Source organism: Leptodactylus fuscus, chromosome 3 (genome assembly GCF_031893055.1).
Source record: "Leptodactylus fuscus isolate aLepFus1 chromosome 3, aLepFus1.hap2, whole genome shotgun sequence".
Taxonomy (NCBI): domain Eukaryota; kingdom Metazoa; phylum Chordata; class Amphibia; order Anura; family Leptodactylidae; genus Leptodactylus; species Leptodactylus fuscus.
The window spans coordinates 46,880,808-46,905,248 of record NC_134267.1 but is presented as its reverse complement, the minus strand read 5'-3'; the positions used below and the strand labels follow the sequence as shown (position 1 = coordinate 46,905,248).

The window sequence follows — 24,441 nt, the reverse complement described above, 5'->3', positions numbered from 1 at the left end:
ACAATAATCAATCTAAACAATTCTATATGCTTATGAACATTGCTCCCAACTGAACCATAGGGATCTTGCGTAGGTGATCACCTACTAGCAGTTTTTGTCAATAGTCTATTTATGTATGCTGACAACATTTTTAAGGGGTTATAATTAAATGTTAAGTTTTAATGTTTTTGCATCAGTGCTATGTTGAGAGTTTATCCTCTGCTAGCCTATAGTTTAATGCTTTGATTAATACAAGATGGCCACAATAGTGTTCTACCTTCTCACACTGGCACTCTTGCATTCTTAGTGAGATTTCCCCATAAGGCTTACCCATGATGTTTTCTATGTAGAGTACCTTATGGTGGTGGCAATTTCTAGAGATCTTTGTCTCACCGCATGAATATGGTGACCGGTTATGACCATTTACATGATAATTCAATTTCTGCAAAGCATCCTTGTTCTCAGAGTATATAAAGTACATGGGGATAGTGATAAAGACTATTGAATATGTTGTCATTAGGAATTACATGCATCTCTAACACTTCCTACTGGTATCTTTATGTCCAGGCCCAGTTTGATATTGCTGTGGCAAGTGAGATCATGGCTATCCTTGCCTTAACAAATAACCTGCATGATATGAAGGAACGATTTGGAAAAATGGTGGTAGCCAGTGACAAAAAAGGACAGCCAGTGACCGCAGAGGATCTGGTAAGGGATATCCACTATTGCGTACATTACACGTCTTCATAATTTAGTTATACTGTATTACATGGATATTTGGTGCACCTATTACTGCATCACTTGTTCAAAAAACCTAGACTTGTTCAACTTAACCCATTTACTCATATGCAAAAGTTATATATGCTCAATGACTCTAACAATGATGTGCAATGCAAATATTTATGGGGTTTGCAAATAATTTGGGATTTTCTGGCTCTTTAAAAATTGATTTCCTGTCCTGGAGAGGGTATACAATATATGAATTGGGTGCAGTGCTTGCAAGTAACAGTGTAGTACTTTGTGGTTGTGTCTGTTATTACCCTTTGCTACAGCTTTGTCCCATTCAAATGAATAAAACTGAACTGCAATACCAGGCACAGCGGCAGGGTGGCGATGTTTGAAGTAATGCAGTCATGTCTTTCTTAGGCCCAGTTCACATCTGTGTTCGGGGAGTCCGCTTGGGGACCCACCAAATGGAAATCTATCCACTTATAAAAGCGATTACCTTAGGAAACCACTGGACCACATAGATTATAATGGAGTCCGTATGGTTTCCACTCGAAAAATGCAGAGAGAAAAAAAGTGCTGCTTGCAGGGCTTTTCTCTACCGCATATTTCATGCGGATAGGGGAATGCAATGGCCCGAACGCAGATGTGAACCAGACCATATAGTCTGCAATTTCTATGAAGCTAGCTATACCAGTCGACAATCGGATCCAGCATTGAACGGAGCTATTAAAATTAAAAACTTTATTTTTAGAATAAGGAAATAAAATGACATTGAAATAGTTGTTAATTTCTAACGCATTTCAAGGCACTCCAGCCTCTTGCTCATAGCTCATGTACTTACACAGTGTGCTAGCCGTGTTTTTACCGACTAACACGCTGCCTATTATTTCCTATGGCCACATACACGCACCTTTGCATTTTATTTATATATCTTGCATGCCGATATAGTGCTATCATATTCTGCACAGCTTTAGACATTGTCACTGTCCCCATATAGGGCTCACAATGTCCCTATGTGAGCCCTAAGAAAAATTCAGGACTGGTCCTATTGCTATCCGATGTGCAGCCCAGGCTCATTGTTGGAAACCGTGTCCGTGGAGGCCAAGGTAGATTTTATCTACGGGCTACTAGGGTTTTTTCCTTTGCGGCGCACTTTTGCATGCCTTTAGCCTGAAAGGGGTATTCCCATATCCCTTGCTCACCAGTCTTCTTCCTGGTTTTTGACGTCAATTGGTGGGTGGGGTTTCATATGCAAAGCCATACTTTCAGACTACCTCCAGTTTAGCTCTGTCCCCAAATTAGCGTGTAGCTCCGCCCACCACATAGCGTGATCCTATAGGACGACTGAAGGGCCTGTGATGTCATCAAAGGTCCTTTAACACTTGGATTTAGCTTGTTCTATATAGGGTCGGCTAAATCCTAGTGAGCAGAGGGATCAGGTCCTTTAGCCCACTAGGATTTAGACTGTTTTATATAAGAAAGCAGCACTCATTTCCCCCCTCCTTTATTTGAGAGCAGGAAGCTAGGTCACATGTGTGGTACAGACACAGGCTCACTCCCGTGCACTTAACCACTCCTCCCTGAGAGCAGGCAGCTACGTTACTTGACATTTGAGCAGATAATCCCAAGGGCCATAGACACGCAGTGTCAACAATGAAGTGAATAAATTAAGATGGTGGACAAACAAAGCAGTTTTGCTGAAGCAGTGTATTTAGGAAAAGTCTTAAATCCAAGTTTTAAAGGAAATGAAAATTAAAGTATATTTTAATTTATAAAAATTAATATATAAATTATATTGTTTATATTTAATATGTGTGCGTAAAATGACATTTATCCTTTAAAGCTGAACAGACCCCGTCCCCCCCCCACACACAGGGAATTAAGTGAACAAACAGCCAATTTTCTTTACTAAAATGTTACAAAGTTTCCTGTTACCGCCTGTAGGAATGATTTTTGAAATAATAAATTTCTTTCTTAAATTTTAGATAACATTTGAGTCCTTATCACAATGATGTAGGAACATTGCTACATTTCTTTTTCCAAACCTATCCATGGTTTAGGCTTTATCGTGTTTCTGTATTATTCTGTTTTATTTGGATCTATACTTGACAGCCATGTGAATAATGGTATATTCTTTGGACACATAAGATGTATATATCTTAATGTATATTCGGTAGAAAGCATAGCATATAAAATTGGAATGAACACTGGCTATCTGAAAAGAATGAAATAAACTGCAGGAAATCTTTAGTTCTAGCAGAGTTTATTTCTTCTCCTTTGCCAAATTCTTTTCCTCTAATAAACAGTGAATGTATAGATCTGCTGGGAGTTGTTTGTTAGGCCAGATGTGATTGACGGCTGCCTCCTTGTTGTATCAATTACATTAAGTGGATCTGACATAGATTAGCGGTTCAGTGGACACTCGATATATTAACTAAATATGGCCAAGTTTGTTTAATAAAGCGTGCTCTTTGGTTGCATGCAGAGGATTTCCTCTTGGTTTAGTGTGGACTGGACCATATGCAACTCATAACCCTTCGGTATTTTTGTATATTTTAATACATTCTTAATTTTTAACCCCTGAGTCATGTGGTCTTTTTTTATTGGCAGAAAAAGGGGAAGTAGATTAGCTAACCCTGGCGAACGAACACCACAGTAAAACCGCACAGTACTTGTTATAATTCCTTAGCATTGTGGTTTTTATTGGAGTGTTTTATTCACTGTAAATCTCCTAATTTACTGGGACGTGTTTTCACTATAACAGAGTTGTGTGGTTTCGATTGCTCAATAAAATCTCTTTGCTACTAACTGGAGGAACTCCCATCTCTCCCTCTTGTGGATTTGGTAGTTTTTTCCACTTGGTGAAAGATAGAGGGAGAACTGACCTTAGGCTAGAGGTTGGTTGTTTTGGGGACAACTCCTGTACAACTCCAGTAGGGAAAAATATAGATTTTCAGTAGGAAAGTATATGTCAAACATCAACCATGTCAAACTACACCACTCATAGCTATCTATGGGACATACATATAACACTTGCATACACAAAACAGAGATAAAATATAATTTTATGTATGTGAAATGCTATTTGATGTAAACCTATAGTTCCTCAAGGGATATTTATCATTGAGTGTTAAAACTAAATGTAGTTGAGGAACTGCTGAAGGACATGTAGTTACTTCTTCAAACTGTAGCTGGGGTATTGTCCCCCTCACCTTGTTTTCCACAGCGTACATTCTTTATACAGTATATACTAGAGTATAAGCCAACCCGAATATAATGGATGTCTGTCAGCCCCTACCCTGAGCTTGAGGACTGTATCCCCACACACACACACTTGGAATTCAGTCTGACTGAATATAGGGGATCTGCAGTGCTCCTATTGACCCCTTCCCAACAGAACAGGAGTTCTGCAGATACCCTATATTCAGTAGACCGGGCACTTTCAGACACAGGGATACCTAATGTGTATGTGTTTCACAGTAACTTGACTCACGTATAAGCCGAGGGGGGCTTTTTCAGCACAAAAACTGTGCTGAAAAACTCTGCTTATACTCGAGTATATACGGTAAGTTAAAACCTCTGACTTTTCATGAAAAATTTCTTGCTTTTCCTTCAATACAAATGGCCCAGTTATGTCCTTTTGATTTGTAGTCCATGTAAGTTGGTTATCTTTACTATACTTTAGGCTAGGATTGTCAACACAAAACTGTAAACTTTAATTTTTGTAATTACGTGTTTTATTGTCGCGTAAGATAAATGGTATTAAGCTCTCGCTAGTTGTACACATGCGTGGCTTCAGATTTATGGCAGTGTGCCGCTTCTGCTGTGTTATCTTCTAAGTGCACACTGTAGAATTAACACTATCAGACATTACATGTGCTATTGGTGACTTGGATTTTTATTAATATTCCAAGCTGCTTCTTTTATGCGGTTACATTAGCAAACCTCCCCTCCCCACTTTCCGCACGTAAACCCGTGCACAGATGTGAACCAAGCCTGAGTTTGCGTCAACAAATGTGAAAATTTTTCTACAAGTTTTGGGCGAAATAACCTTTCTACTAAGCCATGCCCCCTTGTCAGACTCTGTATTCCCTAGCAGACCCGAACTACACCGAGCCCAGTGCACCCGTGAACCTAGCCTTAGGTGATATCACATTAAATCTAGATCCTTACTATGTATTTTCTGTTCCATGTTCTCAGGGCATTACAGGTGCTTTAGCTGTTCTCATGAAAGATGCCATAAAACCAACACTGATGCAGACATTAGAGGTAAGTGAACCCTTGTATAACAACAAAATGTTTCCACTGCAGAGTTTACTTTTTGTGACAGCATCTTGGTTATCAGTTGTAGAACAGGATAATAATCCTGTTTTTATGTCCATTTAGAATACTTGCAAGATTCTTCATTTAGTGTAAACCAATTTTGTCCTTTCAGATCTCAGACTGTATTACATGACATGATGATGTTGCCTCTCTGGACTTTCTCGAACAATAGTAGTGGTGACAGTCTGTTGTCTTGATCGGTTGCCAATAGATAAGTCCATGAAGGCTGGAACTTTGCATAGTCTGGCACTTGTCATAAACCCAGCCATGATTTCTTAGTTGTAACTGGGAAAACCAATGGGAACCGAACATGCATGAGAAGATAATTTAGCCACAATAAGCCTACATTTGTAAGACCAATGAATAAGAGTCACCGATCACAAATCACTAATAGATTTAATTCTATTGAGGGATCTGTGAAAACTGGTACAAATTGACCACGTCCTAATTTTTGATAGTTTAAAGAGGACCTTTCATGTCTTCATCAATGTACGGTTTTATATACCACTAGAGAGCCTTTGGATGTCCTTGCTGGATGGTAAGTAATGTTAAAGTTCAGTCGAGGGGATGTTCTTCACAGCCCAGCGATGACGCTATGCCCTTCTGATAGTGGGGAGATATTGATGCCAAAATTAACAGCACCACTATCTCCAGCACCAGGGTATATACCGAAAATTCAGTGCAATCGTCTTTCTAGCTGTTTTTATAATCGCATATTGATGAAGACATGAAAGGTCCTCTTTAAATGGACTGTTAATAATACAGAAAATGTCATGTAAATAGATTAGTTGAACCCCGTTGATTTTAATGCAGCCCTTAGAAAAACTGCTCACGGCTATGAACAAATAAATGATTTCTGCATTCATGGTTATATCCATTGATAACCGATCAAGATAAGACTGTTATCATGAAGATGGTCAGAGAAATTCTTTAAAACTATACAAAATTTTTCGTGATTTATATTTGGAAAACATGTTCTCCTTGTCTACAGTTTAAATGCCCTTTTAACCCCTTCCCACTCTGTGCTATACTGTTAGGTTGCACTGAGCGTATAGTTAATGCTTTGTATCATAATAGTATGGCGCTGTAATGTTGTAGGCACAAGAGCTGTGCGTGCAGCATTGCTACCGGTACTTGGCAGTGTTACACAGTCGAGGACCAAAAATACCTGGCGGAGTCAGAAAACACTCTGACTGAAGCAGATTAACTCCTTCGGATGCCGTGGTCAATATTGATCACAGCTTATAGGGGGTTGGAGATTCCAGGTTCAAGTCCCTTTTTTCACATAGACCCCCAAAAAAGTTAACAAAAAGGTAATCAAAACATTATATGTACCCCAAAATGGTGTAAAATGAAAGTGCAACTCGGATAAGACAGAGAATAAGCCCTCACATAGCTAGGCTGACAGAAAAATGAAAGATGGGAAAGCAAAATCTGAAAAAAAAAAAGGCACTGGGCGTTTATATAAAAACTACCCTGCGTCCTTAAAGGGTTAAGTGCTACCTATGACTTTTCATCTTTGTAGGGTTGGTATTTTATCACATCTGTCCCACTTGTATTTTATAGGCTTGATGATAGTGTCTGTTCTATGACAGATACCCCATATGCCGGGAAGCGATACACAGGCCGCTTCCTCTCTTCCTATCTCTGCCTGTTTTTTTTTTTCTTTCTCTTTCCTTTCAAGTTCCTATAGCCAGAAAGCGGTAGAGTATATGGGAATTTTCCAAAAGCTATCTGTACCTATTAACTCTGCAGCAATGAAAGGATGGGTCATGTTTTCACAGATGTTGGCGGCAGGAGACTGCCGTAACTCAGGCCGAACACAGTGACGATGATCCACAGTTAAACATTCCTTTAGATAACTATGTGAATGAATAGGTGGCGGTGACAGATGGACATGACATTACAGTGAATGTGAGCAGCTGAAATATGTGCTGTCCTGCACGGCAGAAGAAAAGCTTAGGGGGATAGTCTTAAGGCATATGCGCAGTTCACTCTACTTGGCCAATGTAATTCATTATGGATAAGTGTTAAGTTATATTGCTGTATACAGCTTCTCCGCATGCACCGTGGCCTGCCTTTACTAATAAGTTAGACATTGTAACCTTGGAGAAGCAGCCTGAAAAGAAGCCAGATTTATCATAGCGGCTGATGCAGGCTTATAAATCTGGTGCACATTTAGACTCTCCAGAATTGTGTACAAGACCACTGGTGTAGTTGCCACATATGATGTCACATTGTCTTTCTTTTTACCTAGAATCCCTAGCGGAGCAGGAATGACTTGTAAGTCTCCGTATGCCTATGTAGGCACACACTCTCCCTGATGTGTACGATTATCCCCTGACCCTGGTCTATAGTCTCTCACTCTGCCAAATCAGTATCCCTGCGCTATGCTGAGGAGGTCCAAAAGACCGAAACAGCGCTGTCCATAGCTGGGAATCTGCTCCTTTTGGAATAGAAATACTAATTTGGCAATAAACTCCGCATCATGTCAGTAGGCTTCTTAACGGAGTCATGCATGATGTTAAGGATGCTGTCCCTAGAGGGCGGCATACAGAGGCACTGTTCTCCTAATTACATCCTGGAGAATAGATTTGCATATTTTTTTTACCCAGAATCCCTAGCGGAGGAGGAATGCAGGGCCGCCGATAGGCCAGTACTACTGCTACTGGCGTCAGGGGCCCGGCCAAATTTAAAAATGGGGGGGCCCGGTTTTGGCCCGCCACCGTGTGCCGGCCCCCTGGCGCCCGCAGCAGTCATTCTATGTCTGCTGTTTCAACTCAGATCTGCGTCCAGAGGACGTAGATCTGAGTTGCAGACATACGCGGCTGAAGCAAGGAGCTGACCTGTGTCAGCTCCTCTCTTCGCTGCTGCCGCCTCTCTCGCTGACACATATGCGGCTGAAGCGAGGAGCTGACCTGTGTCAGCTCCTCGCTTCAGCCGCATATGTGTCAGCGAGACCGGCGGCAGTAGCGAAGAGAGGAGCTGACACAGGTCAGCTCCTCGCTTCAGCCGCATATGTGTCAGCGAGACCGGCGGCAGCAGCGAAGAGAGGAGCTGACACAGGTCAGCTCCTCGCTTCAGCGCTGCCGCCGGCTACCCGGCAGTGTAGACGCGATGTGATGACGTCACATCGCGTCTACAACTGTGCGCCAGTAAGAGAGAGAGGCGCCGAGAGAGCAGCGGGGGAACGAAGGAGAAGGTAAGTCTAATGTGGAACGTGAAACTGGGGGCAGATGAAGGAGAGGACGGCATGACACTGGGGGCAGAGATGGAGGGACATGAATCTGGGGGCAGAGATGGGGGGCATGAATCTCGGGGCAGAGATGGGGGGCATGAACCTGGGGGCAGAGCTGTGGAGACATGAATCTGGGGGCAGAGATGGGGGGCACATGAATCTGGGGGCAGAGATGGGGGGCACATGAATCTGGGGGCAGAGATGGGGGGCACATGAATCTGGGGGCAGAGATGTGGGGACATGAATCTGGGGGCAGAGATGGGGGACATGAATCTGGGGGCAGAGATGGGGGACATGAATCTGGGGGCAGAGCTGTGGAGACATGAATCTGGGGGAAGAGATGGAGGGGACATGAATCTGGGGGCAGAGATGGGGGGACATGAATCTGGGGGCAGAGATGGGGGGCATGAATCTGGGGGCAGAGCTGTGGAGACATGAATCTGGGGGCAGAGCTGTGGAGACATGAATCTGGGGGCAGAGATGGGGGGCACATGAATCTGGGGGCAGAGATGTGGGGACATGAATCTGGGGGCAGAGATGGGGGACATGAATCTGAGGGCAGAGCTGTGGAGACATGAATCTGGGGTCAGAGATGGAGGGGGCATGAATCTGGGGGCAGAGATGGGGGGGACATGAATCTGGGGGCAGAGTTGGGGGGACATGAATCTGGGGGCAGAGATGGGGGGACATGAATCTGGGGGCAGAGATGGGGGGACATGAATCTGGGGGCAGAGATGGGGGGACATGAATCTGGGGGCAGAGATGGGGGGGACATGAATCTGGGGGCAGAGATGGGGGGACATGAATCTGGGGGCAGAGTTGGGGGGACATGAATCTGGGGGCAGAGTTGGGGGGACATGAATCTGGGGCAGAGATGGAAGGGGGACATGAATCTGGGGGCAGAGATGGAGGGGACATGAATCTGGAGGCAGATGAAGGGTGTATATGAAGCTGGGGGAGAGACGGAGGGGGGACATATAGTTTACAGGTGACTGTAGGAGGATTATACTGTGTGCGGGCACATGAAAAATTAATGAGTTGTCGGAGTCAACATAACAGTGGGTGGGGCTAAATTTCCCGCGGCGCGCAAAGCGCCGCACATTTTGTCCCTCTTTTGGTTCTTCAAAAGTTGGGAGATATGGGTACTGGGGGCAATGGAAAGATGTTAGAGGGTGGACGGGGGGGGGGGGGGAGGGGGATTGTTGGGACATCGGGTGTGCGGCACTGCGGAGAGGAAGCTGGGGCAATAATATATAATATCTAAGTTTTTAGCTGGAGAACTACAAAGCACACAATCCCTCCAAAGGTATGTGTGCTTTGTATTAATAATGATGTAGGCTATGTTACTAGCATAGCAGCCTGTTTGGGGGTGGGATTTTCACTATAAAGGAGTGTTCACATTGCGTTTTTGGCCTCCCTTGCCGGGATACGTTGGTAACCAGTCACAATCAGCTACCCACTTATCCCTGCACGGAGAACTGCAGGCCCCCTTTTTTTAATGGCCAGTTCTTTGTGCAGGGATAAGTTGACAGCTGATTCTGACTGGTTACCAACGTATCCCAGCAAGGGAGGCCAAAAACGCAATGTGAAAAAGCCCTGAGGATTTATTAGGAGGGCTCTTATAAATGGTGTTGGCTCTCTACACATAGTAGATTTTACCTGCAAATAGAATCTGATTAAGCCTTGTAATGCTGCTAAATAAAGGGAAATGTGATACAGAATTGGTATGTCGCAAAATAAGGTCGTTTTAAAATGGCGGGGGGGGGGGGGGGGCCCAGACACTTAGGCTGTATGGGGCCCCAAAATTCCTGATGGTGGCCCTGGAGGAATGACTTGTAAGTCTTTGTACGCCTATGTAGGCACACACTCTCCCTAATGTGTATGATTATCCCCTGACCCTGTTAATTGTTATTCATTCATATGTGTCTCACTTTTAACAGGGAACTCCAGTTTTTGTTCATGCTGGTCCTTTTGCCAACATTGCACATGGTAGTTCTTCTGTGCTAGCAGACAAGATTGCCTTAAAGCTTGTGGGAGAAAACGGCTTTGTGGGTAAGTAACTAGAACTTCTGCCATAGCTGTGTTGTTGAGTTGGTCATCATTTCTTTCCATCTTTGATAATCAGGTTTTTGGAATCTAGTCATTCGAGGGGTTGTCCAGAACCAGCAAATATTATATATATATATATATATATATATATATATATATATATATATATACACATACATGTGATGTACAGTCCACGGTCATGTGCTGAGCACACAGATGCACAGCCCGTTACCAGGCAGATATATGAATGCTGTGAGTATTAACGCGCTGTGCATCTGTTTTCATCGCATGACTATGGACTGATTTTTATGCACTGGAAGTAAAGTTATGTTAAGCAAAGATATAGAAAACCGTGAGGAATTGATACAAAAAATATATTGGAAAATTGAATAGCTTTTTATTATAAAAAAAAACATTTATTTGATGGAATCGGACAACCCCTTGTGCTGCCAATATTTAAAAAAAAAAAAAAAATCAATCCTAAAAATCCTGTAGTTCAAAATTGATCTAGTAGGCAATATAATATGCTGAGACTTCCTATTTCTCTTTAGGATATATATTTTTCTTTTTTTTTTGCCATAGCCCTCTCACATATCAGCACGCTAATGATCACAGCCATCATGTACACAGTCATCATTTTACACATTATGTGCACAATGGACTCAAAAATTCATTTGACAGAGTGGAGAAAAATCTTGTAGATGAAGTTGTAAGTAGTGTAAATGGATAAAGGTTTGGCCAGAAACTTAACTTTCACTGAAATTAATATACAGAATACCCTTCAGTGTACACAGGAATGATCCTTTGTTCCCAGGCTCTGTTTATAAAAATGTCAGTGCTCTACTTCTAGTGTGTCCTAAAAGAGATGATTTATCTGTGCTCCGTAGCAAAGAAAGTGAGCCAAAGACTGAATAAGTATATTTGCTAGATTCAGCGCCTTTTTTCCATATAGAATACTGGAATTTTTGTGCTCTGAACTTTTTGAGATAAAGTGGGTATTTTAAGATACAGGCAGGAAATAATCTATCCTTGGATAATGACAAAATGGTGACTGATAAGAAACCTAACGCAGGGACACGTTTCCAAGAAAGTGTATTTCAGGAGACTCCACAAATTCCTAATCTAGAAATATATTCTCAAGAAGATACTTTAGAGGGGAGGTTTACAAAATGAACTGGCTCCTCAAATTGTGACCAAAAATCCTATATGCAGTAACAGGGTTGGTAGATCTTCTTTACTGACAAAACAAAAATCAAGAAAGTATCTTCAAGCCACGGGTGTAACTTGAGGGGGTGTAGAGGGTGCAGTCGCACCAGGAGCCTTAGGGGGCCCATAAGCACTGGCATCAGTACTGAGATTGCAGCTTCCATCTGGCCCTTAATCCAAGGAGACCCACAGATTACCCTAATCATAGTAAGGTGGATTAAACTCCTTAGCATCCATAACTATCACTATCAAGATTTCTCTGTAGGGATGAGGTAGGGGGCCCAGACAAAAGATTGCATCGGGGCCCACAAGACTATAGTTACGCCACTGTTTCAAGCAAAGCATGGCGTTAGTTAAAAAACTATCAGTAGCAGTGATTCAAGACTAGGACTATACGTATATAGACCTTGTTGAAGAACTTTGATACTTAATAGACCTACAAAACGATGGTAAAGGGTTTTTCTCCCTTTTATAAGTGGTCTACAGTTGAAGATTGTTGGGTGCCAAACATCTGGGACCCCCACCTACAGCTTTTTGATAAGGCCGTAGCATTCGGTGGTCATGCTGTTGCCTCTTTGCCAGGCACAGCACTGTACAGTTGTATAGTGACTGTTTGGTATTGTAGCTTAGTTGCGAACAGGCAATGAGTCCACATCCTATGGGCTGTGAAGCGGAAGCAGCTCTAGATTAGTCAAGTATCTCCTAAGCTGCCTGGTAAGCAATCAATACATCATCAAATAGAGCAAAAAAAGTGATTGTAAGGGGGCGTTCCTAGTGTCTAATCTGGCACGGACATTAGGAGCGGACACTAGCTGTGTCCGTGACACCTGTCATTTATTTAAATGGCGACCGGGTGCGTTCTTTTGCACTCCGTGCCCTTCCTTCACTGTCCACATGTAAAGATGTCCGACTTTTCAAGCGGACAGAAAAACCCTACATGTCGGGTTTTTCTGTCCGTGCCAGATTTTGAGCGGACACTACCTGTCGGACACAGACGGTAGTGTGAACGCTCCCTAAGTTGTCAAACCATTTCTATATGTCAGGTCAATACAAATGGATGTCATGGAGAAGAGTCCTGAACTAAACCAGTGCATTACTTTGATCTGCTGCATGTTCACTTAAAGGGGTAGCATGTCATGCGTCATTTACTCCTGAGCAATAGGTGCAGGTCTGTTATATAACTAGATATGATTTTCCTATACCTATACCCAGTGGCGTAACTAGGAATGGCGGGGCCCCGTGGCGAACTTTTGACATGGCCCCCCCCCCCATCCCAAATGACGCCGAAGACCTCGACCGACCCCCTCCTCCGCACTCTATTATGTCCCTTACTGGCCCCTGCACACAGTATTAACCCCAATAGTGTCCCCTGCACACAGTATTAACCCCAATAGTGTCCCCTGCACACAGTATTAACCCCAATAGTGGCCCCTGCACACAGTATTAACCCCAATAGTGGCCCCTGCACACAGTATTAACCCCAATAGTGGCCCCTGCACACAGTTTTAACCCCAATAGTGGCCCCTGCACACAGTATTAACCCCAATAGTGGCCCCTGCACACAGTATTAACCCCAATAGTGTCCCTCTGTGGACACCCATAAACAATTATTATACTCTGGGGTCTTTTCAGACCCCAGAGTATAATAATCGGAGACCCGGGGAATAAAAACATTAAAAAAAAACAAAAAAAACCACTGTTGCTTCTTACCTGTGCTGTGCTGTCCTCCTGTGCTGACCACTGCTCGCGTCCTTCGTTAATGACGTCGGACGTCACATGACCCGGGAAGCATGCCGGGTTCATGTGACGTCAGAGACGTCAGACAACAGTAGGACGGAGGCCTGGCAGGATCGCGGAGAGGTAAGTAACAGTTTTTTATGTTTATTACCTCTCCCGATCCGCCGGTCATTATACTCGGGGGTCTGCAAAGACCCCTGAGTATAATGATAGCCCCTGTGGGGCCCGCGGTGTCACTTGCCGATCACGGCCCAGCCAGGATCGGCAAGTGAATAGGGCCCGTAACAGCCTATTTAAAAAAAAAACGCAGCGGTAGCGGCTGTCACCGGGCCCCCTAATGGCCCGGGCCCTGTGGCAGCTGCTACTGCTGCTACCACGGTAGTTACGCCACTGCCTATACCAACTGATCATATGGCCGGAGAAGCCAAATTAATGATCAGCTGTATATCTCAATTCTGTTTAAAGAGATTAGTACTTTTAAATTCTTCTTCGAAAAGAATCATTGTTGATCTCACTGACAAGTGGTTACCAGAAACATAGGATATTGCCATCGTACAGGAGTCGTGTCTACAAACAAATCACTTTGTGTAACTTCACCTTTACAAATGACCAAATTTACTAATCTGTTGCTTCTCATGGATCAGGGGGTCCGCTTAGAAATGCCGGTAGGCCAAATTGAGGTTATAGCAATGTAAGGAAAAATTTCTCTGATCTTGACCAAGGTGGTCTAATGATATTGCAATTTTGGAGGATGAAACAGCCTTTTTGTTTTAAGGTTGAAATGTCGGAGATAATGAAAACATCAGAGGCACAACAGAACATGTGTTTTGGCATGTCCCCTCCCATCCTATGAGAAGAGAAGGGGGTCTTTCATTTCTCTTTCATTTCATTCTTCTTGAGTGTGTCCTCTGGGCTATATTTGGACTGGTGTCCACTGTTGCTGAGGTTTGTAGAACGATGACATACACTGTATTTATCACAGAACAAATTAATCCTTTTACGTCAAATTGAATTTTGCTTTAACCCCTTTGAGAAGGTGACAGGCTGGGTGCTGGAATCTCGCTATATCTCCCCCAGGTTTTTAACTTGTGTGGTCCAGTGCGAGTCTTGAGTAGGCCTCGGCTCCAGGTGAGAGTCCTTAGCTCATTACTGGGCTAGAAAAAGTCTCCAGATCCTGCACTTCAATTCAGATCCAGTGAGAGAGAGTAAGTATCTGGGTCTGTCCTGTGACCCTGAGTCCGGTGAGACAAAGTTGTGCTTATGTTGTTCGTGTGGCTGTTAGTAAGCCACACATATAGTTAGGTTATTACTTTTGTTTAGTTAATCGCTCAAACGAGCAGGATTTTTGTTTTATTTTTACCTGAACTTAAGGCTGTATTTTGTTTTACTCATTTAAAAGTATAAAATAAACTTAAAAGTTAAAATCACCCCCCCTTTCCTTAGATCAGATATAAAAGTAAATAAACAAAACGGGCATCTCCACACTCCTAAATCCCCAAACTATTAAAATATTTATCCTGTAGTGGCGAAAAAAAATTCAAAATAATTAAATAGTGTTTTTTCCAACACTTTGCCTCCTATTAAAAAAAAGGTTTTTTTTTTTAAAATAAAAAATGGTATCAGTAAAAATGTCATCTTGTCCCTCATAAAATAAAGATGCCTTGCCCAGCTCGATACATGTAAATATGAAAAAGGTACAGGTGTCACAATATGGAGACTCAAACATGTTTTGTTTTTTCTATTTTGCAAAGTTTTTCACTTTTTTAAAGGTATCAAAACATTACAAATATTATATAAATTTGGTATCGTCGTGTTCGTACTGACACGCAGAATACAAGTAACATGTCATGTTAACGCAGTAAAAATTAAACCCATATGAAATTGGCGCAAATGCATTTTTTTTTCCTCCAATTAAACCTCATTCTGAATTTTTTTTCCCCAGCATCCCAGTACATTACGCAGGGTATTGAATGATGCCATTACAAAGTACAATTTGTTTCGCAAACAATAAGCCATCATGTGACTCTGTAAGCTGAAAAGTGAGAAAGTTATGGCTCTTGAAATGTGAGGAGGGAAAAATAAAAAATTCAAAAACAAAAATTGGTCTGGTCCTTAAGGGGTTAAAAAAACCTTGGACATGAGATGTTCTTCAGCACTGGGCCCTGCTTCCCCTTATGCCTGCTGTACATTGAAAGGAGTGAGGTTCTCCATTTAAGTTATAGTACAGTATAGTAACTGAATACATTCCAGTCATACCTAACATTTCTGTTTTTCTTCTCCGAGTGACTTTGAACTATAGGCCCCTTGTTGGTGGTATACTTCTTTCATACCTATGAATATAAATTGCTGATACAGTGACAGCCTTTCAGTGCTGAAAAAAAGCATTTCACATTGCCATGAACTCTTACTACCACTGCAGTTCTGGCATGCCCTTCTGCTTTCTTAGGGCCCCTTCACACGGAGTTTACGCTCGTGTATTCTGTATGCGCTCGGTGTATTCTGTACATTTTACACGTGTAAAATGTAGTTAGCCATTGAGTTCAATGGCATGTTCGTATAACGCACATGTTTTTGCGTGCGCAAAAAGACGTGCGTTATACGAACATGCCATTGAACTCAATGGCTAACTACATTTTTCACGTGTGAAATGTACAGAATACACGGAGCATAAACTCCATGTGAAGGGGCCCTTAGTTGTTTGAGGCCTCTTGCATATGTGGTTTGGCCTAAAAACCATTTTTCTACAACTGTATATGTTGGTGTTTTTTGGGTGCATTCGGTAGTATCTAATGTGCCAAAGGACAGACCACAATGTAGGCAGGCTGTTCCTGATGTGGGGCTGGGGATCCATGCTCAGATCTGGCACTTCCTTCCTTTAGAACAGTAGTTTCACCAACAGACTGTAAAATATGCTGCAAAATCCACAGTACTCTAAGCCATTCACTTCAATGGACCCATGCACAACACCAAGTTTTTCACTGGTCCAAATGTCTTATTCTGCTTGGAGTTCATGGCACACACTAGCAAATAGGAGCCTATTGGGCACATTAAACAATGGACGTCACATGCTTACCTACCATGTTTCCCCAAAAATAGATCATCCCCCGAAAATAAGTCATGGGGGAGGTTTCTGTTTAATTGCCTAATATAAGGCAACCCCCCCCCCCCCCCCCCGAAAATAAGGCATCCCCCAAAAACCATTGCAGCCTGCTGAACACTGTGCGCGATGTTCTGTATGCACAGGAAAGCCGGCTGCTGCCTCTGCTGTGATACCATAGGTTGTATCCACTGTCCCTGCTGTAGGATGAGCAGGGAGATGCCCGCTGTGCTCATCCCACATCACATCCCCCCCCCCCCACAAAAAAAAATAATATATATATATGTCCCATATTTAGGACAAGAATTTAATATAAGACACTGTCTTATTTTCAGGGAAACATGGTAGATACGTCATCTGTATTTGCAGATACGCACAAAATGGGTATTAATGCAATACTGACGGTTTTGCAGACCTACAGCACTGATACTGATGACACACCGATCACAAAAACTGGACACTCAACCGGATTTTGTAGACTGTAAATTATACAGTAGTGTGCATGGTGTCTTATGTTGCAAATGACTAAATCCAGAGCAATTACACTACAAATTCACATGTAAGGTTTTGCAGTGAATTTGTCCGTGGTGTAAAATTATACCATGTGTGAATTCATCCTTACAATAAATCTGCATACAAGGAAAGATACTTTGTTAAAAAGCTGCATAGAAATCAGATTTACTTCATTGCTGATAGTTGCAAGTAGTATTGAACCTGCATGTCCTTGTTATGACGGTAATATCTTCCTGTCACATGGCTCTTCCTTCCATAATATGGCTGCAGTTTGAAGAGGATGTGACCAGACATATAAGTATAGACACAATTGTGAAACTCTGCAATAAGAAGTAGAAGATGCAGAGGATACTAAAGCTCGGGTCTATTCATATCGCGTTTGCATCCGTTTAGCAGATCTGTTGCAAAAGGATGGTCATCAATGTAAAAGAAAATAAATAAATGCAACCATTTCTGACGGAAATTGTGTCTTTACAGTCATCTCTATGTAAACAGAGGGTTATCCATTTGCATCAATTTTTCCAAAGGATCTACTAAACAAATGTAAAAAAAAATTTGGAATGTGTGAATGGAGCCTTACTCACCTTACAGTCTTAAAGTAGATTAATAATCCTGGTACGATTTCCTTTTTCCTTTCCTCATTGACCTAATGAATGGTGATGAATACCTCTCCTCTTCCTGCCAAGACTTTGTTCACACATTTCATCATGGCTACTGTGTTTACAGGATCTATGAGAAGGGATATTAGGGATTTAATCGATCCATTTATTCAATAGGTCTCATTGATCTTCTCTATAGCATGTTACAATGTGCGGTATAAATTCCTTATTCTGAAACACTGAGATCTGCATTGCGGAGGATAAAGACATTTGTTTGGTTAATTATTGGGGCCCCCTAAGAAAGGCAAGTTATACAGATTACCTGAGCGCCACAACCGGACCTCCCGCCATATTACTGTATTGTGTATGGAAAGTGTTTAATTAACTACCATAGAGGAAAACGAAGATTTGCATTTTTCCTGTCTAATATCCATGGGCTCTCCATGTTCTGTATTCTTGGGCAGCTTTTAAATTCAGTCTAATAATGGCCAACATCCATTCTGTTGTGACACCCTGAAGTCCTTACTATAAAGTCTATCCATTGTCCACATATGCCATGACCACTTATGTCTGGCTTAGCTCCAAGCTACTTATGTCTTTACGTAGGCACCCACGTCTCTGAACACCAGTGAAGGAAATCTCCCACACATGGCCATTTCCTACACTTTAAGTTTCTTCTTTCCTGTTTTCATTCTGCTTTGTCTATCTCTATCGCAACAATACCAGTCTGTATGTTGTAGTTCCCTATCCAAAAGTGTATTTTTCACTCTAAGCCATCTTGAAAGCTTCCCAAAATTAATTTTCCTGTTCTGCCTCTAGTTATATTGCTGTAATATAGCTATATGAAATGAGATTTCAGTTTATCCCCGAAGATGGATCTTAGAAACTGTTAAGAGATGAAAGATTGATCTCACATTTCTGAATTTCGTCTGACTCTAACTTGCCATGTTAAATGACCTACATGTCCAAAAATACGTGAACAGCCAAACATCCCATTACTGCATGCTTGCTGAGCATGGGCCTTGGACCTTAATGGGAATCTATGGCCGGTGTTCGGCAAACACGGCCTTTACTTTATTGGGTAGGGTTTCCATTAGCACAATGTTCATGGGTAAAAAATATGCAAATCTATTCTCCAGGATGTAATTAGGAGAACAGTGCACTCTGTACACCGCCCTCTAGAGGGCAGCATAATTAACATCATGCATGACTCAGTTAAAAAGTCTATTTAATCATGATGTGGATTTAATTGCCAAATTAGTATTTCTATTCCAAAAGGAACAGATTCCCAGCTATGGACAGCGCTGTTTCGGCCTATTGGGCCTCCTCAGCATAGCGTAGGGATACTGATTTGGACTGCCTATGTAGGCACGCACTCTCCCTGATGTGTACGATTACACAATGTTCATGGCATGCAGTTCTACAAGCCCCTGAGTTATCTGTTTATTTAGCACAAGCTTATAACTTACAAATTGTGAACTCTTTCACGACCCAATAAGTCATAAAACATGTGAAATATTTTGCTCCCTTTTAGTTGGGATCCTCTTTCGACAGAAGTATCTGATAACCGAAGGTATAACTACTGAGAACGCAGCGATCTCGAGGCCGGGGTCCCAGAATTCTGGGCGTGATTGAAGCGGTAGTACACATGTGACCGCCACTTCATTCACTTCTTTAATACCTGGTGTACTCTGTTATCTCTGGTCACATAGAAGGGAATGCAGCATTGGTCATACATTCATGCTACACTCCACTTATGCAGTGGGCTTTGGATCCCCCGATCTCAAGATTCCAGGGGCTCCTGGTAGTTGGACCCACAGTGATCAATACTTATCTCTTGTCCACAGGATAGGCAATGTTTTACTGGCAAAGCCCCTTTAAGTATATGTACTTGATCTTTTTGCTTGAAAATTACATCTATATCTTAATTCGTCGTACATGTTTTATAAATATATATTTTATGAAAGGAAATTGGCCTTTTTTATATTTATTTACTTTACTAAAATGTCCTTATTATTTTCCTGTTATTGTATTAGTATTGTTATTCATACTGTTCTCAAATAATAGTTATTGTACCAAACATGTGGAATTTATTTGCAAGGTATAAATGTGATTTTTATCTAAAGCAAGTATGCTCTTGCTTGGATATTATTACATATACAAAGAAAGTCACACAAAGTTCACAGTGCAGAGTGGCAGTCACTTATTTGGTTACAGGTTTTGTATGTTCTGTACATTTATAAGGATTCTACACTGCTACGTGCAGTCACATGTGTAGACCGTCGGCCTCAATACATTAGAGCAGAAGTCAAGACCTAGGCCCAGCAAACCATGGCTGTCCATCTCCGCTAAGATGAGGGGCAGTAAGGAAAGAGTGGGAATTATGAATGCCGTTGCTTTTAATATCCTCATGGTGCCAGGGTCACTGTAGTTACTTTATAAATGTCCTTGTACCTGTTGATGATCTTTTTATGGAAGAATAGCTTCTGAGACTTGTTTACACCATGGACAAATTCACTGCAAACCCTTGCTTGTGGATTTTAATGTGGACTTTTGTAATTGATCTGGATTTAGTCATTTGCAACATAAGGCATGTGCTAAAACTAAAAGGTGGTATAAACCTAGGCTAGACAGTCTAAACATATACCACATTTATCATCCTCCATCATATACTGTGATTAAATCTGGTGTATTTTCAGGCTGCCTAAGTTTATGTTGTGTACCTGTTAATAAATCTGGGTCATTGTATTTTAATAACATTTTTCTGACCTCAGCTATATAGATGCCACATCTGATAGACAGATATTTTGGTATGGCCATATGTGTAATTCCACACTTATATATTGTGATGTCAGTCATTATACATGTCAAAAGTAGGTTTCGTTTAGCATGTGAATTTGCAGATGTAGTGTGACCTTGCTCCATATTTTCGGCTAGTTCACACGGGGCTATGCGTGAACACATTCCGTCACGGCTTTCCACTCCGGATTAGACCCATTGAATGGGCCTAGTCCGTAGGGTGGTGTCACAAGGTGGACGCTGCGGCTGAATCAGCCACAGAATCCGCTTGAAGAAAGGGCCGGTCGCTTCTTTTTTCCGCGAGCAGGAACAAACCGCTGGAGGAAAAAAGAACGCTAGCAGTCTACATAGACCTCTATAGTGAGGGGAGGATTTTGATGTGGTTTCCGCATAAAAATCCGCCCCCTCTTGCCCCGTGTGAACTAGACCTTTCTCTGCAATAATAATAATGTATGTAGGTGACCTTTCCATTTTTAAATGTTAGCGTTACCAGTGTCTCAATTGTTTTAGCTTTCTATGAAATAGTAACAGCACCTTCACCTGTTCTGGATGTTGCATGTGATGGCCAATGTTGGAATAACTTTAAAATGTAAGCTGAGGAGTTACCTTAAAGTGTGTTGTCATTGGCCATCATGGGTGGTTGGAGTTCCAGTTGTATACAACCGCTGGGAACGTGTGGACTTCCTCAGACTTCTTTCATTTTAGATTTGCTTTAGCAGACAAATGTATTTTGCGTTTCAGATGTTTTTTTCCTTCAGAATGGCAGATTATAAGATTCTCCCGTCTATAGTAAATAAAGAAATTATCTAGCTGTGGAATATAAGAAATCCCTTGTGTCTGCAACATAGGTTAACATTTTCAGTGGGGTTTTTTTTCTGTATTTTCATTTACATTTTTCCTTGTATATACTGTAGTTGGGTTAACACATGTATGTTTATATCTACCAACTGTGGGGAATCGCTCAGGTAGATGCTTGTAGCAGTGCAGGAAACAGGGACATAGATACTGGGTTGCACACAAGTTCAGGCTTTTATTCACTTGTAGCACATACACTGCCTTTGCAAAGGCACAGAATAAACAAAACCCTTCTCGGCTGAGGAACTAACTTAAACGTAAGGGAACTTTTCCTTGCCTATACAGGAGACTGGCTACCAGTCTCCCACCTTGGCAACAGGTGGCACAGTACCTGCTTTGCAGGTCCGGTCTGGACAGGTCAGCTCTGTCAGTGTGTTGCCACACTGCTAGTCTTCACACTCAGACTATTATTAGGCCTTGATTAGTCAGCTGACCTCCCTGGTGTGAGTCTTTACCAAACACCCTTTAGGTGCCTGGCTGGAATATACCTGTCTTCCCAGACTACACCCTTAACTCTCTCACACAACTCTTTGACACTTTGAAGATGACCCCCTGCTTTAGTGCTCATTGTAGGCTTTCCTCAGCACCTCCGTGAGATAGAAAAATTGCCTAGTCAGCATTTTTACATTTTCCACCCTGTCGAAGCAAGCATTAAATTGCCTTAGTAAAATAAATCTGTACGGCAGACGTGTTAGTCGATGGTGCTGCTCATCTGGCATGTCATTTTGGTGAACTTCAGGAAAAAAGGCTCATTGCCAAAGAAATATGGATGAGGTGTTTTTTTTTTTCTTTTCTTTCTTCTCTCTAAGTTCATGGAGTAAACAGAGACCAGTGAGAGACCTGCCAAAGGGGTAAAATGTCAAGACCTAATGAAAGTCATATACATTAGATTGTGTTATCTGTGGTGACCCGTTACACTAGTAGCATGGGATTCTCATTCCTTTGTGTCTGGATATGGTTATTAATCTTGTGTTTTCTCATGTTCAGCTAGTTGGGTTGTATTTGATTCGTTTCATCCTTCATTATTACGAGAGATGACCCACTGCTATAGAATCTACTGGTGTACGTGGGTCAAATATCTGCCAGTTGAACAAGTGTGATCCTGACCGCCATCTAAAATGTTCGGACACCTTAAAACCTGAGAGAGCATGTAAGTGATACTATAAAGTGTGTGCAAATTGTTTCCTTCTTTAGATGAATAAATTCCTTAACAAACCCTTCCAAATTTTCCCTTGTCAACTAGTGCAGTTTTATATCCAGTGAGTGGCATGTCTGGAATGTACAGGCGTCCTCCACCGTATTTCATACGTCTTACAAATATCTAGACTTTACATTGGGCGTCTGCCCATCTGCGCTGCCATGTTTTAGTATGACAAGCACCAGATGACCGCCCCTTAAGTCTACTAAAAACAAAAATCACACTTTGACATCAACCTTTGTGGCAATGTTTCTGGTTCACATCATGTTAAGCACTATAGTATGTGCAAAAGCTGGCTTAACACGCAAAGTCCCATCATCCTTTGATTTTTTTGTAAAACGCTACCCCACCAAGTGTCCTCAGAGCTCCTGCAAGTATGCTAGCTATGCACTTCTTAAGGAATTCTTTTACAGACTGTTTGAAGGCTTCTTCTCTTTTATGGAAAGAGTATGCTGCTCTACTAGTAATACAACGCCTTATATTTTTAGGTAGTAATTCTACAAATGAAAGGACTTGTGCATATGACCATGAATATGACATGACTTTTTCATATTTATATCATTTATGCAATCAGAAGTGGAATTCGGGCACAAGTCATGTTTGGTCTCGAGACCTTGACACCACCTTGTACTATGTACTTCATGACCGTCTTTAAAGGGATTCTACCGTTAAAACTAGAGATGAGCGAGTAGTGTTCGATCGAATACTACGGTATTCTAAATACTCGTACTCGATCGAACACTACTAGCTGTTCGAAGTTTAAGATTCGATGCAGAACCAGCGTTGTTTGGCAGAATGCTATACATTCTGCAAATCAACGCTGGTTCTTCTCTTACCTTTAGAAGTCTTCTCCGTGCAGCTTTCCCACGGCGTCTTCCGGCTGGAATTCACTCTGCCTAGGCATCCGGCCTAGGCAGAGCCGACTGCGCATGCGCAGGCATGCCCTCGCATGTGCAGTCGGCTCTGCCTAGGCCCCAATGCCTAGGCAGAGTGAATTCCAGCCGGAAGACGCGGCGGGGGCGCTGCGCCGGGAGAAGACTTCAAGGGGAATCCAGCCCGACCATCACTCGTGGACTTGGTAAGTATAATTGTATCAAATTATGCCTACCCCTGAAACTAGCATTTCCCCCCATAGACTATAATGGGGTTCGAAATCCGTTCGAACAGCCAAACAGTGTACGGCTGTTCGAATCGGATTTCGAACCTCGGACATTTTAGTGTTCGCTCATCTCTAATTAAAACCTCTTTTTTTTGTGGATAAGACGTCGGAATGGCCTTTAGAAAGGCTATTCGTCTCTTACCTTTAGACATGGTCTCCGCCGCGCCTTAGAAATATCGGTTTGTACCGGTATGCTAATTAGTTCTCTCACAGCGATGGGGGCGTCCCCCAGCGCAGGAGATGCAATGGGGACATCCCCATTGCTGCTCGAAAACCGAATTCAGCGCCGCCTCTGCATCCTCCCCTTCCTTCTTCGGCTTGATGTCGGACGCCTGCGCAGTACACTCTGTTCGGCGAACTTTGCCGAACGTACTGCGCATGCCCGCGGCCATAGTGCCGACACCGCAAGTTCGCCGAACAGAGCGAGAGAACTAATTAGCATACCGGTACAAACCGGTATTTCGAACGAACGGCGTGGCGGAGATCACTTCCAAAGGTAGGAGACGAATAGCCTTTCTAAAGGCTATTCCGACGTGTTACCTAGAAAAAAAAAGTGTTTTAATGGTAGAATCCCTTTAAAGCATCATGCTAAATTGACTTTTTTCAGCAAGCTTCTTGGCAACCAGATGATAATTCTCTTATCTTTCCACTGGAAATGAGCTGGTTCAGAGTTCACCATCTTCCACACGGTTCTGGGCTCTTTCCTGACTTTGCAGATGTCCAGCTGCACTGAGAACGGTTTGTTTACATGCATATATAAGTGGCAGCGAGCAGTCCGCACTTTCCATTTCCCCTTGCATTGTTCACATTAAAGCACTATAAACCTGTGTCCTGAAGCTGATCCGGGGCTATCACTAAATTATCAGAGCAAGACAAGTAAATTGTTCTCCAGAATGATTTGTGGTGATGAAACTGCCCTTGGCTCTAGCTGAGGAGGTGCCATAACACTGGTGAAATCTC

General features: G+C 42.4%; 1 protein-coding gene across 1 annotated transcript in view; it reads left to right on the top strand.

The window, feature by feature from the left end:
• Nucleotides 1-24,441, top strand: part of MTHFD1L (methylenetetrahydrofolate dehydrogenase (NADP+ dependent) 1 like) — a 128,796-nt gene that overhangs the window by 44,017 nt on the left and 60,338 nt on the right. Inside the window, exons 18-20 of the mRNA XM_075267508.1 lie at nt 547-687; nt 4,909-4,977; nt 10,210-10,321. Coding sequence (XP_075123609.1) covers nt 547-687; nt 4,909-4,977; nt 10,210-10,321 — 322 coding nt within the window. The remainder of the gene's footprint in view (nt 1-546; nt 688-4,908; nt 4,978-10,209; nt 10,322-24,441) is intronic.